Consider the following 17,468-nt stretch of genomic DNA (forward strand, 5'->3'; position numbering starts at 1 on the left):
CTGAAAAGGAGAAAAAGAAGAAGAAGAAAACATTCTGCAGAAAACACTAAACAAAACAGCATGAATAAGACTGCACATATTGGTGGTAACAATATACATGAGTGGGTTAAACCCTTAAATTGGGTTCTAAAAAAGCTCCAACCGCAAACCATTTATAAGAAATACTGAAAACAAAACAATGCAGAAAGGGATTTGGAATTATAACTGGGAAAAGAGAACCACTGCTTCAAGCTAACAGCAAGGAAGGATTTGGTAGCAGCAATTTTGGAGAGCCAAGAGCATCCGAACAGACTCTCTGAAGAGAGAGTGGAGATGGGGTGGGGCTGAAGTTCACCCAGAGGGGCAGGGAGACACATGGAAACAGAATGGAAAGTGTCTGGCAATAAGTTTTGGATTTGACATCAAAAGCAAAGGCAACGAGCAAAAATAAATAAGCATGATACATCAAGCAAAAAAGCTTCTGCAAGCAAAGGAAGCCACCGGGACAATGAAAAGGCAACCTATGGACTAGGAGAAAATATTTGCAAACCACATATCCAATAAGAGGTTAATATCCAAAATATATAAGGAACACATACAACGGAAATGCAAAAAAGCAAATAACCCAATTATACATGAACTATTTTTTCTTTCTCTTTGTTTTTTTTGAGGAAGATTAGCCCTGAGCTAAAATCTGCTGCCAATCCTCCTCTTTTTTGCTGAGGAACACTGGCCCTGAGCTAACATCTGTGCCCATCTTCCTCTACTTTATATGTGGGACGCCTGCCACAGCATGGCGTGCCAAGCAGCGTCATGCCCGAACCAGGAATCCGAACCAGTGAACCCCGGGCGCTGAAGCAGAACATGCGAACTTAACCCCTGCGCCACCGGGCCAGCCCCAATATAAATGGACTTGGAAAGACATGTTTCCAAATAAGACATGCGAATGACCAACAGATACATGAATAGTGCTCAACATCAGGGAAATGCAAATCAAAATCACAGGGAGCTATCACATCACACCTGTTAGGGTGGCCATCAGCAAGAAGACAAGACAGAGCAAATGGTGGCCGGGCCGTGGAGAAAGAGAGCCCTCGTGCACTGCTGATGGGGATGTAAGCTGTTGCAGCCACTATGGAAAGCAGTATGAAGGTTACTCAAGAAATTAAAAATAGAACTATCATATGATCCGGCAATCCTGCTTCTGGGAGTTTCTCCAAAGGAAACGAAGTCATTCTCTTGAAGAGGCATCTGCACTCCATGTTCCTCGCAGCGTTACTCCCAACAGCCAACGTATGGAAAGAACCTAGGTGTCCGTCAACAGATAAATAGATGAAAATGTAGTGTATATACACAACGGAATATTATTCAGCCACGAGAAAGAAGGAAATCCTGCCATTTGTGACAACATGGATGCACCTGAAGGACATTATGCTAAGTGAAATAAGCCAGACAAGAAAGACAGACACCTCACGTTATCACTTATAATCGAAATCTAAAAAAAAGAAAGTTAAACTCATAGAAACAGTAGAAAGGTGGTTGCCAGGGCCGCAGTGCGGAAGCAGGAGGGGTTGGTGAAAGGGTATCACCTTTCAGCTGTAAGATGCACAAGGTCTGAGGCTGTAACGTATAACTTGGTGAGTACAGCAGATGACACTGTATTGTACAACTGAAATTTCCTAGGAGAGCAGAACTTCAATGTTCTCACTGCCACCCTCCCTCTCCCAAAAAAGAAAAAGAAACAGAATGGAAAGCCTAGAGGGTACTGTTGAAATTGATTAGATTAGGCGCAGGAACATAAAAAAACCATTATCAGAGAATGTTCAGTGTTTCAACTTTCTCAGAGAAGACAATGGAATTTACCGACCGCACTTCTGGTAGCAGATGACTTTGTTTCTATTGCAAGTTCTTTCGAGTGACCTTACAGCAAGTCACAACTCCCCGCAGGATCTGGTTTCACCATCTGAAATCCTTTATAAGGCTCTGAATAAGCCATGAAGAACGCCCGCCTGACAGGCCTACCACATTCAAGCCACATCATTTTAACAAAGGCCCTATTTGGGGACTTCAGTGACCAGGCATCTTGGAACCTTCGTCATAACAAGGGTGCCGTGCTAGGTGCTGCTGTGCCAGTGGGATTCCCCAGATGGTTGCTGAGATGTGTTCGCCCACCCTGCTACAGAAGCGCTACATACAAGCCCAGTTTGCAACTCAGGCGAAACCAGCAATGACACAGTAAATGCAAGAAATCCAGGTCCTGCTCACACAAACAGCTTGACCCGGGGACCACCTGGAAATTTGGTGGGCCTCCTTAGTGAGGCCTCTTTCCAGATTCTGAGGGCATTGGTTCACCAACCAGCAACAATTTCTAGTGTGTCCTGGCCGGTAGCCTCGGGCCTGGACCTCGGCTGACTCCTCCCTGCACGTGTGGGGAGCCACGGCAGAGGCCTGAGCAGGTCCTGCTTGCGTGCCACTGTGATGGCGACCAGGAATCGGCTGCGGCAAATGAACGTCACGAAGCTGTCTCTCTAAGGACAACACCATCAGGACGCTGTGAAGGAGCGCGTGCGTGTGGATGCTGTGCATACATGCCAGCTGGATGCCAGTTGTAAGGTGCACTTTCATGTTTATGGTAATACTTTAGATTGGTCTGGAGACTGGTTCCTAGTGGTAACTGTGCAGCCACATCTTCAACGCAGGGGTGAAAATCAGAACCGAGCCTGTAACGGACACAATCAGAAAGAGCCACAGGAAGATTCGGTCGAGAACTTGAGCTACGAATTTCCAGTCTTGTACCACCTGCAAAAGAGAAAAAGATGCCTTCCGTTCAAGATGCCGCACAACTGTTCTGAATTCATTTCAAAGCATTTAAAAAGAATAATATTCGGATTTACAGAACTTACTTTTCAAAACACTCCTAACATATCCCCCATAATCCAGGCTCAGATTCTCTCTCGTGACTCACTGACAGGGCCCCAAACCCAGACCGTAAGTAGTTTATGGGGACACTTTCCTCAACCCTGAAGATGTCAAATAGAAATAACAATCATTTATGCATTTGTAAACATTGCTGACCAAAATGGAAAAAGCCTGATTTTCACACAAGTAAAAAGCCGTATCTCTGACTGTCATGCTTCCTGATCTTATGAATGAATCACAGATTTATAAAAGCCAAACGTCACAGGCCTTCTTTCCTTCCACTCCACACGTGGGTCTGGCTGCCACAGCCCCGGAGCGATGGACACTGCGAAGAGGAGAGCTGACCAGGAGACGCAGGAATTCCTAAGGCAGAGAGGGGCCAATTCCCCTTGGAGGGAGGGAGGTGGGGGGAGAAGGGCAGCAGCCCATCAGAGCACGGTCAGAGCAGGAACAGCGACCAGGCTGGGGAAGTCTGAAGGACAGGGGCCACTTCTCATCTCTCAAGGGAAAATAATTGTCCCGTTTCTCCTATAGGGGGATTTTGTAAAGATGGAACAGGACAGGAAGCCCGCCGTTCCAGAGGGGACACAGGAGCTGACGTAGAACCTGAATGTTTTCTGCGCACACAGAAGTTTAGAAATAAAGCTTTGGGGAAAAAGCACAAAGAAGACAGATTAAAAGTGTCACCTTTAAGTGGTAGGATTATTAATGATTTTAATTGTCTTGTTTGCACTTTTTGTATTTTTCAAATCCCTTATATTAATAATGTGTTACTTTTATAATTTTTTAAAAAGCTATTCAAATCATTATTCAAATTTTTAAAAGATGTAAAGAAACAAACAAAAAAAACCCCTTCAGAACAGCTGAAAGGTTTGTCCTGCAGCAGCACCTAGTTTTTCTGGTGCTTTAAAAATTATTTTCAGTAGGTGAAAACATGACAAATTGTAAGAGAGAGGATATACTAGGCAGTGTCTGGATAAAATGTAGAAGTATATCTCTTAAAAAAGCATTCTTTCGTAAGTCTATTTGTGGGCTCAGGCTCTTGGCACTAATTTTCACCGATTTTAGAAGAAATAATTGAATCCTATAAATTGGCCTGAATGTATAACTTGTTTTAAGCAACAGGCCAGTTTTAATAGTGGATGTTTGTGTCAAATAGTATTCTCATCCCCTTGGAGAAGGATCATTTACAGGAAGGACAGAAGATGAGGAGAAGACAGAGGAGGATCATCACGTCCGGACTGCTCACGTCATCGCGAGGCTGAGAACACACACGCTGGGCGCGCAGTGCGCGTCTTAGACTTTCTGTGGTTCAGGCCTCACATTAACCCATCAAGGCAGGTTTCAGAAAGCTGAAGCTCAGGCTGAGCAGCTCGTCTCACGTTACATGGAATACCGGAATCAGAACGCAGGGTCGGAGGCCAGGACTGCTTTGAGTCTGAAATCCATACTCTTGCCACATTTAAAAAAAAATCTGTAGGCTGAATCACTACCCCCTCTTCCCTCACCAAAATATCTCTTGTAACACTACATTTTTGTATTAATTTAAAAATATGATTCTTTCTGACCTTTTATTTCTAAACACTGTGGATAGAAATATCCATCATCCCACGAAAAATGAAAGCTAAGTTACCAGAGACCAGGACAACCAACTTAAAGTGTAGAACGGAATTATTGTGAATAGTATTAAGTCTGGTTAAAAGGAATAGTGCTTAATCTATAGTTGCTTCTCTTTTGCTCATTCTGTTTTTCGTGAACTTCTTCCAAAAAACCCATACTAAAATTCCTATTTTATGTCAGGGCTTGTTTGAAATTTTACATGTGTAAAGCAGATGGCGGATAATGTCACATTTTAAACAACAACAGCATTTTGTTATAAATAGATGTCAAAATATTAGTTCTTGCACACCTCAATGGCAGCATTATTATAAGAATACCCGTTTACTCACCTGGCTGATAAAATGCTCTTTCTTTACATGCCTTGAAATGTATCTAATGGAATCAGCAGCCTTTTCCAGGAAAGCAACCAGGACTTTTTCTTCATCACTCATGTGTTTTTGTTTCTTTTTTTCGAAGACTTTACCTTTCCCTGCTGGTTTACTCTCATCTTTATCTGGAAAAGAGTAGCGATCCACGTGGTCCTTCATGCAAAGTAATTTAGGAAGTTTTTGCAGAAACAGCCTCTTAACCCAGGGGGCCATGGGATGGTAGGTTGAGGAAGATCTGTGGTGAACGTTAATGACAAACACGGTAACAATGATTGACAGAGTGACGAAAATCATGATGAACAGCAGGTACTCGCCAATGAGAGGAATGATCTTGGAGGAGGAGGGAATTATTTCCTCAATGACCAGGAGGAAAACTGTCAGGGAAACCAAAACGGACGTTGACAAGGAAAGTTTTTCTCCTTCATCGGAAGGTAAGTAGAACACGAGAACTGTCAGAAAAGACAGCCCCAGGCAGGGGATGATAAGGAAGAGTGTGTAAAACAGAGGCAGGCGCCGCAGGACGAAGGAGCACGTGACAAATGGGTACGAATACACACCGTCTCTTCTGCTGCCCTTCACCCCCTTTGCACTTAGGATTTCCCACTCTCCATTATCAAAGAAGTCTTCTCTGTCAACATTCCCATCCATCAAAATGAGGTCAACCATGGTACCATCGTAAGTCCAGGATCCAAACTTCATGGAGCAGTTCTGCCGGTCAAACGGGAAAAACGTGACGTCCATGGTGCAGGAACTTTTATAGCTGGCGGGAGGGGTCCAAATGACGGTTCCGTTAGATTTTACTATGACTTTGGTCATGAGGGAGCCTTCGAAACGGCCGTCAGCACTGTAGGAAAAGTAAGTTTCATCTCAAGGGTTACTTGAACACTTGTTAATTGAGCTTTTTTCGCCCACTACGTTACTATCTATATTTTGTTACTTTCCTACTAGAGTGTCAAACAATTTTTTAAAAAGAAACAATTCTCTTGTTACTTAAAGTTGTACATTTCTCTTAATTTTTTTGCCCAAAGCAGGCTTTTCTATTTCTAGTCCTAATCTGCCCAGTGCGCTTGCTTTTCTTTTGGGATACTTACTTTTCAAAGAGAACTATGTCAGGAAGCCAGAGAGATTCTGATGGGACTTTAATTGAATGAATTCCCCCATATTCATCAGGATTCCAGCGTAATTTGTAGTCTGTCCATTCCTGCATGAAATCAGTATACCGTAATTTTATTCCGAAAATTCAACGTATTAGACTTTGGAATCTTCAAGTTTATATTAATTTACAGTGTTTTATTTAAAAAGGGAAATTCGTCCACTTTGGGTCTTATGACCATATCTTGGACTCAGCGCAGTTTGCAGGATACAGTGAGAGCCAGCCTGGCCTCCGATCTTGCCCAGCCCCGCGCACCTGTCCCACGTGGGATGTCCAAAATCGCTATATCCACCTCCCAACGAGGAGGCTCAGCAACAAACGCCACTGATTCAAGATCTATTTTTTCAGCCTATTTTGTCTTAAGAAACAAAAGAAAAACAATGCTAGATCTCAGTTTATTCTAGGAGAGTTGGCCCAGTGATATTTTAATCTCACAATAAAGGGTACAAATGATTTTGAATATTGCTCAAGAGGCTTGCACAAACATCCACCCAGTATGTTAATACGAAACATCAGTATCTGATGACTACTCTTGATGACATTATAACTTTTATCCAATGAAAAAACTATTTTCCAAGAATTTCCTTTTAAGTTCTAAACTGAATTTATTTTGTGAGTGCCCAATTATAGTTTTAAATTATATTTCTAATATTGTTAGCCTCCAGATGCTTACTTATTTTTCCTCATAATAGAATGAAATCATTTAGCATGCTTTACAAGGGCTGATGGATCCAGATTAACAAAGCTGACCATTAATTGATTGGATTATGAAGGTCAAAGAGAATGATGTACAGATGACCCAATTACAGCAGAAGTGGACGTTCTTAAAAAGATTTTGGATCCAGAATCTTATGAAATCTGACCTGAAAATTAAATTCTTCTCTTCCACTGTCCCTCATATGGACAGTTGAGTAATGATGTAGGATAATATTAAATGACATTTCAGAAAGTTAGAAGGATGTGCCCAGTGTGAGGCTTCCTGGAGCCCAGTGATGCCAACTTTGTCATTAGGAACTTAGGAGACAGCAGATGGGCGACTTCACTACATGGTAAAATACTGAAGATGCATGATGCCTGAGAAATGAGGGAACTATACACTCCAGATGAGACACTGCCTATTGTAGACAATATTTGTGAGCCTCAACCCTTGGAAAATAAATTTAAAAAGATATGGGTCTTTAAAAAGCTACAATCTAAAGGACACAAGAATTGCATGACTATTTACAGAAAACCATGCATATGAAGCCTGACAGTTTAAGAGCCCAAACTAACAAAGTATTTACTTCTGTCTTTCATAAGACACAAGTTCTAAATTTTGATGAAGTTCATTTCACCAATTTTATCTTTTATGGATTGTGTCACACCTAAGGAATTTTTGCCTAATCCAAGGTCACAAAGATTTATTATATTTTCTTCTACAAGTTTATAGTTTTAGGTTTTACATTTAGATCTAAGATCCATTTTGAGTTGACTTTTTATTACCATGTGAATATGGCTTGAGGTTCTTTTTTTTTTTTTTGCATATAGATATCCAATTGTTCCAGTACCATTTGTTGAAAAGACTAAGCATTCTCCATTGAATTACCTTTGCACATTTGTCAAAAATCAATTAACCATATATGTGGGGCTCTTTGTTCTGTTTGGTTCATCTATGTGTCTCTCCTTTCCTTAATACCACACTGTCTTGATCACCATTGCTGTCTAGTACTTTTTTTTTTTTTTTTAGGAAAATTAGCCCTGAGTTAACATCTGCTGCCAATCCTCCTCTTTTTTTTTTTTTTTTTTAAAGATTTTATTTTTTCCTTTTTCTCCCTAAAGCCCCCCGGTACATAGTTGTGTATTCTTCGTTGTGGGTTCTTCTAGTTGTGGCATGTGGGACACTGCCTCAGCGTGGTCTGATGAGCAGTGCCATGTCCGTGCCCAGGATTCGAACCAACGAAACACTGGGCCGCCTGCAGCGGAGCGCGCGAACCCAACCACTCGGCCACGGGGCCGGCCCCCCCTCCTCTTTTTTTTTTGCTGAGGAAGACCAGCCTTGAGCTAACATCCGTGCCCATCTTCCTTCACTTTCTATGTGGGACGCCTATCACAGCATGGCTTGCCGAGTGCTGCCATGTCGGCACCCAGGATCCAAACCGGCAAACCCGGGGCCGCCGAAGCGGAACATGCGCACTTGACTGCTGCGCCACCGGGCCGGCCCCTCCAGCAAGTTTTAAAATCACATAACGTGAGTTCTCCAACTGTATTCTCCTTTTTCAAAATCATTTTGGACATTCTAGTTCCTTTCCTTTTCCATATAAATTTTTGAATCAGTTTGTTGCTGTCTACAAAAAATCCTGCTGAAATTTTGAGTGTAATTGATTTGAATCTATAGATTGGTTTGGGAAGAACTGACACCATAATACTGAGTTTTCTGACCCAGGAATATCATTTCTCTCTCCATTTATTTATGTCCTCTTTGATGTTTTTTAATCAATGTTTTATAGTTTTCAGCTTACAGACCTTGTACATACGTAGTTAGATTTATACCTAAGTATTTCATTTTTTTGATGCTATTATAGATGGTACTTTGAAATTTAAAAAATCCAATTGTTCATTGCTAGCATGTAAATATACAACTGACTTTTGTTTATTGACCTTGTATCTGTGATCTTGCTTAGCTCCTTAGTGTAAGGAGTTTTTTTGGTAGATTTTCTACACAGACAATTATGCTATTTGCAAATAGAAAGTTTTATTTCTTTCTTTCCAATCTGAATGCCTTTTATTGTTTTTCCTGGCCTTAATTCACTGGCTAGGACCTCCAGTCTGATGCTAAATAGGAGTAGGAGAGTAGATATCCTTGCCTTGTTCCGGATTTGGGGTGGAAAACATTTAGTTATTCACCATTAGGTATTATGTCAACTGTTGGTTTTTTGTAAATGTCCTTTATTAGATTAAAGAAGATTCTTTCTGGTTCCAGTTTGCTGCTTTTTTGTTTTAATCATGAATGGATGCTGAATTGTGTAAAAGGCTTTTCAGCATCTATTGAGATGATCATATGGTTATTCTTCTTTAGTTTTTAACATGATGAATTATATTGATTGATTTTCAAGTGTTGAACCAGCCTTGCATTCTTGGGACCCATCCCACATGGTCATGATGTATCACAGTTTTAGATACTTTCTCTTTTTTTTTTTTTTTTTTGTGGAATATTAGCCCTGAGCTAACGTCTGCCAATCCTCCTCTCTTTTGCTGAAGAAGACTGGCCCTGAGCTAACATCCATGCCCATCTTCCTCTACTTTATATGTGGGACGCCTGCCACAGCATGGCTTGATGAACAGTGCCATGTCCGCACCCGGGATCCGAACCAGCAAACCCTGGGCCACCAAAGCAGAACGTGTGCACTTAGCCACTGCACCACTGGGCCAGCCCCCTTTCTCTTCTTGTATAAGAAAAAATAGGCAGACTTCTGCCTTACAGGGTATGAAGATGCATTGGCAAAGAGAGTATTGCTCTAATGGTTTTCCTGACGTCGTCTGAATTCAAATCAAAACACAGTTGAGGTTTCCTTGAGAAAAGATGAAGGCAACGAAATAGGTGGCATGTACTTTTATGCTTTTGCTATTGAAGCATTTTTTTTTTTAATCTTGTTTGTAGGAGTGAAAAATACACTGTAACAATTTACCAAATATCTAATACAAGTCGGGACTAATCAGAAGAGAGGAAAACAACCCATATATTTCCCTCTTAGCAATGTGAAATGCTTTTTACCTCAGCTTTTGGGTATCTTTGTATGATTATTTAAATAAAACTGGGGCGTATTTTACAAACTTACTGGTTTTTTTTACTAATAATGTTCATGCTGGTAATAAAACAATAAAAGTTCCCTTTCTTGAGCGCTGATGGTGTGCCAGGCACTGGCCAAAGTGCTTTATATTTATCAAGGCTAATTTTTCAGAAACCTACAAGTTACCTATTATTAGGGTTATATTAGATGAGGCAACTGTCTCAGAGAGTTCAAGTACCTTGTCCAAAACCACACAGCTAATCAGTAAAGAGGATTCAAGCCTGCTGCATCAGTAGGACTCAGTAGGCCGTGCAGTCGTAACTCCGGGAGGCGCCCTTCACATTGACTCTGATGTGAAGGGCGCCCCCCGGGAGTTGTGCAGCCTACTGGCGGCAATGGTGTTCCAGCCAAGGTCTATCTAAGGCCAGGCCCCACCGCCTTACCCCCTCCCCATGATACATTACAGTGGAAAATTTGTTGCCTAAAATTCCTCACAACTTCAGTCGTTTCTGTCAAGCTTTCTGTGGCACTGTTCTCATGGATATTTCCGGTGCTGACAGCTATAACGCATATTGGCAGTGTACTCAGGCTAAAACACTAGCTTATTCTATCTTCCCTGTTAAAAAAAGAAAAAACAAAACAACATAAAAACAGAAAATCTGTTTGGCCTTAATAGTAAAATATCTGTTGAAAGGTGGGGATAGTATACAAATAAGCATGTTACCCTGAGTTCAAGTTCAGTGACAAATAGGAGAAAAATTGTGCAACGAAGATGAACCCTAATAACAAGAGCCTTAGTTGCCTCCACTTAAGGAAGGCTTTGCGAAGGAAGTGGTATGCCAGGAGATCTTTATAGAAAGAGGAGAAAACTGGATTAGGAAATAAAGTGGACACATGCCATCTGCTGCCTCCAATTCACCTGCCCTTCTCCTGGCCAGGCACCCAGGCTCCTCTTGGGGACCACCTCACTCCACTGTCCCCCTCCAGCTGTGGCGGAGCTGACTCTTCCTTCCGCTCCAGGAGGGGGCCTGCCCTCAGACCTAGCCACTGTGATCTTCAGGGGTGGGGGGTGACCAGATGGGCATCGATGAGACGCCATGGGACTTCTGGGACCACCGGGAAGAGGCCAGCTGTTCTTTCTGCTGAACCTGAGCATGGGGAGCATTCTGAGGCTGGAGCTGAACTAGCCGCGCTGCTGCCACGAGAGGAGGGCCCGCATGGGAAGGGAGTCACCCAGAGGGCGTGGAGCCAGCACCCCTGGAGGGAACCCCAGGCCCTGGGCGTACTGCTGGAGCCCCTGGACCACGCTGCAGGTAAAGCCAGCCTTGTCCCGGGGCTTTTCAGATTGGGAGAGCCAATAAATTCTACTTTTGCTTTTGCCCGTTTGGGTTGGGTTTTCTGTCGCTTGCCACTAAGACGTTCTCAGCTGATCCTGGGAAGAGTCCGAGTAGGTCTCCAGCAGGCAGTGCTGCAGACCGAGACCGCAGGCGTGAGCCCCAGGAACAGACGCAACCCGGGCAGATCGGCTGCAGCCGCGCTGTCACACCGCAGTTCTGTCTTCTAAAGACAGGGTTAATGAGCACAGTGTCCAACAAAGATTGCTGGAAACAAAATCACCTGCTTCCCGGACCCAGCTTCCTTCTGCAGGCGCAGCTGGCCTTTACCTGTGCCCAGTTCTACACGCAAAGGAGGAAGGGCGAAAGCTAAAATTCTGGGGCCCCTGCCTCTGCGCAGAGCCCAGCAAACCATGCCCGCTTTACAAATTCTCCCGAGGGAAGCGAGCCGAGCCCCAGGACGAGGGACGTTTCAGTCAGAAAGATTTGTCTTGCTCTCCGACCCGACCTCCAACAGCAGGAGCAGCAGCTGTGGTCAGAGCTAACACCGAGGTAGTGGTTTATGAGGCTCACATTTTTGGAGAATTAATTCATTCCACAAACACGCAAGGCTTGTACTCACACCCAGCAGTGCCGCCTTGCCCGCCTCGCCTGGGCTGACTCAGACAATGAACAAGCAGACTACCAGACAGATGATCCGCAAGCCTGGTGGTCGTTGCTGTGAAGGGGGAGGGGTTTGGGTACAATGATACGGAACAGCTGAGTGCACAGGGAAGGTAGTTCTGAGGGGAGGATGTCTCAGCTGAGACGTGAAGGGGAGGAAGGAGCAGCGGGCGGTGGTGCGGCCAGCGGAAGGTTGCCGGTAGATAAGACAGCACGCAGGAAGGCAGTGCGGTAGACAAGTGAGTGCATGGGTGAATGAGGGACACATTCGACTCCTCGAGGAGGGTAGAAAGAGAGCTACAGTGGATGCCGGTCTCATTCCTGATGTCGGGGCCCAGGACGGTCACCTCAAAATATCCCACAGTGGCATATTGATTATTTTGAATTAAAGCTACTTGAGAAGCAAAAAGGGCTTTCCGAGCCTCCTGTCGCTGCTCCCCTGAAAGGGGAGACGAATCTCCCCTGTGGAAGGTGCCCCCCCTGCATCCTTGTCCCCAGAGCCGGGCATTCAGGGCCGAGAAGCAGTGTAAGCAAACTTCACTTACGCCCCAAGCCTAAGTTTCTGTGTCCTGTCAATTCCTCACAAGTTTACTGTTTCTTGGTATAAAAGACAGATATCCTTCCTGCTTCCCTCACTCTCCGAGCATCATGTTCATGCTTCTCCCATGCACAAGTAATGAAATTGGGTCTTCCCCTGTTAATCTGGTCTTGCGTCAGTTTTATTATTAGTCTAACCATAAGAACACAAGAAGGGCAGAAGGGGGCTTCTCCCTCCCCGACACTGACCAGAGAAGGAAAAGGGGCTAGGCAGGACTTTCGGTCAGCACTGCTTACTTTGGTGCACCCAGAAGAGAAAGAGGCCTGGGTTTGAGCCAGAAGCCCTGAGTTGCACAGCGGGCTGGTCCTTCACCAGCTGCACTCCTTTGCAGGGTTAGAGACATTCCTTGTAACCCTGTGTCCTTCTGTAGGCGACCTGGGAGGCAGGGTGCTCTTCTTGGCATGCCCACCCACAGGGGCTCATTGGATTTCCATGAAGCTGTCTGTCCCTCACCGTGCGGGTGTGCTCCCTAGCCCAGGATGACTGCCGTGTTCGAGTCAGCAGGGGCGGGATGAGGATTCCGAGCCCAAACCCTCCATCCTGTTCTCTAAGGAGCTGTGAGATTTCTAGTCACTTCCCTGTTCTCTCTGAAACCCTGGGGCCGCCTGGAGTTGAGCCCCTGCCTCTCCCTTCTTAAAGGAAGAGATTAGAAATAATATCCTGTGTCCGCATGGCATGTTCTAGCCAAGACTCGCAAAGCCGTTTGCAAACATCAGCTCTGGTTTGCAGCTGCTCCCGGGGCGAGCTGTGTCATTGCAGGAAACAGGAGAGCACAGGACAGGTCAGGGCCAAATGTCAAAGCTAATCTCTCACTAAGGAAAATGGAAAAGCACTGCAAGTCTGGTTCGTAATTCTGAAAAGTGCATTTTCAAATCCATATCATATATATTCCCTTGAAATTGTCTGTTCTTACAAATATTACCTGAAGTAGCAGTCATAAATGTCTAGCTATTACCACAATCCAGAACCAAATTTCATTTAAACCTAAATCATAACACTTTTTTACTATAAATTCTTCAGATTATTCGTAGTTTAATACTAAGACCAAAAGATAGTAAAGAACAAACATTCCTTGCTATTGCCTTGATTGGCAGCCCCTGGGACATCCCTGGGAATTTCAGTCACCTTAAGGTCAGATGAGAAATTCTTAAAACCAAATTAGTGTTGATTTATTCTAATCTTAAAGACAGCAACATGATGTATGATATGTCTCATATTCTCATTATATCCATGAGTTGACAAGGCCAAGAAATGGGATTTGTCATTAAGGATGAGAAAGCCTACAAAGGTGGCACCAGGAAAGGACATTTATTGATTCCCTACTACATGCCAGATAATGTACGAGTCACATTCACACATGTGATCTCATTTAACCTCCCAGCGACACTGTGAGCTAGGCATTGCCTCTATTTTACAGATGAAGAGACTGAGGGTCAGAGAGGTGAAAGGACTTGCCCAAGCCTATAGAGCAGGCCTTTGGCTCCTAACTCACTCTGCCGGATGCTCAGTCAGGGTCCACTGGAGTAAGAAGACCAAACTGGCCTCCTTTGCTAACATCAGGGTGAGGCTGCGGAAAAGGAGGGAAAATGAGATGGGGAGTAAAAGTCTGAGACAAACTCATGGACCTGAAGGTGCCCCTGGAGGCTGTGGAAGATAATTAGAGTTGGGGAGATCGCCCAGACCTGCAGGCAAGGCTGCCCCTTCCACGGGAGCTTGGTTTCTATTTCTCCTCAAAGACCAGCTCCAGGGATCTACCCAATGAGGCCTTCATATGTTTGCTAAACTTCTTCTTATCAAAAACAGGACTCAGCTGTGGGAGAAACAGCACTAGTTTCAGACGTTGGCCTTGGCAGACAAGCAGTCAGCTACAGGGAGGCCAACACTCAGAATCTCATTGTCTCACTGGTGTTTACACTGGACAGGGCCGAGCCCAGTGCCTCACATGGTGCTCGGCGCACAGTAGGCGCTTGTTGGATGAGTAAATCTGACATCTGTCATCACAGTGGTTATTCACATGATGACATCAGGCAAAAGGTCCAAGCCTGGAGTCATTAAGGAAAGCGGGGTTTCATTTTCCGTCACCTTCAAGGTGCTGGCAATGTGGTTTCCTGACCTTGAGTGCGACAAAGCAGACTCCGGGCGGCCAGGGCATTGAGTATTTTCTCATGTAATTCTACTGAGTAGATGTTAATAACCTACTTATGATTTATAGAGTTTTGATTGCTCTCTGGAAGTATGAAGGAGGAAGACAAATGAGTTTGCAGAATAAAATCAATGAAATAAAAATAGCCCCACATAGAGGACTTTCTCAGGATGTCACTAAATTTGTCCTTGATAAAGGTCTTTGAGAGGATAGGAGAGGAATGTCTAAAAGTACCAGAGAGGAACTACGGAAACAGAGGGTAAGACAGAGAATTGGGCAAAAAAGCAAGCATCCGTTGTGTATGCTGCCATGGAACATGCTTTTGTTCCAAGTGGGCAGAATTTCATTCTCCCTGTGGATATGAATTAGGGAGTGTCTGACAGGGAAATGAGAAAAGAGGAGGGTTTGACCATTTTCGTCTTTATTTTGACTGATGTATACAGGGTGACTGGAAAGAGTTTCCAGTAGGTTTGCCCTGGTGTGAGAGCTTTGGGAAGTCACGTTATTGGGACTACTAGACACGTGGTTCACAACTTCTCCACCTCTGTGGCTTACAGAACTTCTATTGATCCTGTAAGACCCAACTTAAATATCTCCTCCCCTTGGAAGCTTTCTCTGATTTTCTCCCTATCTCATTGTCATTTTTGTACCAACACAGTACTTATGTGAACTTTCCTTATGGTGTTTACCATATTATAGTAGGTTTTTTTTTTTTTAATTTTTTGGTGAGGAAGATTCACCCTGAGCTAACATCTGTGCCAATTTTCCTCTATTTTGTACATGGGATGCTGCCACAGCATGACTTGACAAGCAGTGTGTAGGTCCACGCCTGGCATCTGAACCCATGAACCCCAGGCTGCCAAAGTGGAGCACATGAACTTAACCACTATGCCACCAGCTTGGTCCCTACAGTGGTTATTTTTTACACAACTAAGACTATGTCCTCTCCTGAAAGAAGACCTGTGTTTTCCTCTTCGTACATCCAGGATCTAGCAGAGTACCCGGCAATTAGCAGGTGCTCAATCAATCCTGTGGATTGAACAGAAGATGGAGTGAATCCTAACTTTAGTCTCTTCCATATATCTTTCTACACCAATTCCATGAGAAGCCCCAGGGGTTGAGGGACTAATCAACCAACTAATTACAACCTTAGAAGACCAAGGTTAGGAAATAGACTAGACGGGGACAGCACTGAGAGGAGAACTGGACATCTTCCATCAGCTCCCTCAGTCTCAGGGAGGGAATGGAATGATTGCTTTATAGAAGCCAGACTCCACTGAACAGTGTGAGTCACTTCAATGCTCCAGTTCTCAGTTTTCTCATCTGCAAAGTGGGAATAATAATAGACGTCACCTTATAAGATGGCCGTGAGAATTAAGTGAGATCATTCCCCGACACACTCAGCATGGTGCCCAAACACCTCGTAGGCACTCAGTAAATCTTGGGTATTTTATTAGCTGCTATAAAACTGAGATCTGTGTAAAACACCAATGATACCTGTTTTTTAACATTAGATTTTATCATATTTTTTCTTTTATTCTTCATCTTTCTTTTATCCTTTTAGTTTTAGAAAGCTAAAAAACAAAAAGCATAAAAGTAACATCATGGCAGAGCTCAAACACACCCTCTTCCATGCAGCCTTCCCTGCCTGCCACCCTCTTTCCTTTTTGCTCCCATGTTGTGCCAATTACATAGCACTTACTGACTATCGTCCACTGTGACATTCCCACTCCAGCTCCAGTCTGTGTGAGTGGAAGAGCTTTGATGGTGTTCTCTGTGCCTCTATGAAAGTGCAGCTGTTGCTCCTGCCTTGGCTCCTCCTAGGACTTAGAAACAGGTCTTGATGTTTAGTGCAAAGGCTGGCTAGACAGAGAAGACCCTAATCACGAGGCAGGAAACTCAGACTAAACCAGATGAGTTACTAGATTCTTCTATCTCTGTAAGCGGGGGTGGTGATACCCACTTTGGTAATTCAGGGTGGTTGAGAGATGCAAATGAGAGAAGAGATATGATAACTCTTTGCAAATTAAATGCAATCAAAGTTTGTTACTCTCATCCCTTCTAGGAAACGGGAACCCACGTGAGCGGGCTGGCTGTCCCACTGTCAGCTCGCCCTCCTCCTACAGATTTTACTTGCTCTGTTTTGCGTGTTGGAAATTTTTAGGATTTGACTCCCTCTTGATCTGGAGGCGTTCACCAGGCCTAACTTTGGCCTCTACTCTCTCAACATGAAAGGCCAGGATCCCTGGACAAAGGCTCCCTGTGAGAGATTAATCCCAAGGAGCAGCTGGAGGAGGAGGTGTGTGGGAAGCAGTGGGGTTTTGTTTGTTTGCTGTTTTATATTTTTCTTGACTTCCAAAGACTGTTTATACTTTAAGAGAAAAGTTTTGTTTCTCTTCCCAGCATGCTTAAATACAGACTTCTTGTTGATTTTTATTAACTCAAAATACCTTCCAATCGCACAGCCTCTGGAGTGCAGGAGCGGGATGCGCCACTGAGGGACGGGACAGGTGTCCGTAAAAGACGCCAACTTAAACGGCAGTTTCACACACACACGCTCAGCTTATCATTTTCTCCTGGACTTTTCATTTGCAGGTAAAACAATACGCAGATCCATTTCATAACTTGCTGACATCCCTCCCAATTAAAGAATCAGAGGAATAGACGGTAGCAAAAGCTAGAATAATTCTCAAACTCTGATCAAAGGTTTTGGTGGGAGCAATCAGATGACACTGAGTGAGGCCTGGGGGATCTCCTTGTGACCTCTTTCACCCACTGCTTCGTCACTGCTCCCCACAAACCGCTAGCAGAAAGAGCTGAAAAATGCCTGCTAAACCTGAGTAGACGACTAACACATTTCAATATACGCAAAAAAAAGCATTATGTACGTATGTTAAAGCTAAGTGAGATGTTTAACATAACCC

General features: G+C 44.0%; 1 protein-coding gene across 2 annotated transcripts in view; it reads right to left on the bottom strand.

Annotated features, from left to right (window-relative positions):
* Window positions 1-1,447: 1,447 nt before the first annotated feature.
* Window positions 1,448-17,468, bottom strand: part of CHRNB3 (cholinergic receptor nicotinic beta 3 subunit) — a 28,667-nt gene continuing 12,646 nt past the window's right edge. For both annotated transcript variants that reach the window (XM_046648649.1, XM_046648650.1), the window contains 3 exons: window positions 5,978-6,087; window positions 4,848-5,730; window positions 1,448-2,778 (listed from right to left, as the gene is read on the bottom strand). In XM_046648649.1, coding sequence (XP_046504605.1) covers window positions 2,644-2,778; window positions 4,848-5,730; window positions 5,978-6,087 — 1,128 coding nt within the window. In that variant the 3' untranslated portion in view covers window positions 1,448-2,643. The remainder of the gene's footprint in view (window positions 2,779-4,847; window positions 5,731-5,977; window positions 6,088-17,468) is intronic.

The sequence above is a fragment of the Equus quagga genome, chromosome 22 (assembly GCF_021613505.1).
Source record: "Equus quagga isolate Etosha38 chromosome 22, UCLA_HA_Equagga_1.0, whole genome shotgun sequence".
NCBI classification, from domain to species: domain Eukaryota; kingdom Metazoa; phylum Chordata; class Mammalia; order Perissodactyla; family Equidae; genus Equus; species Equus quagga.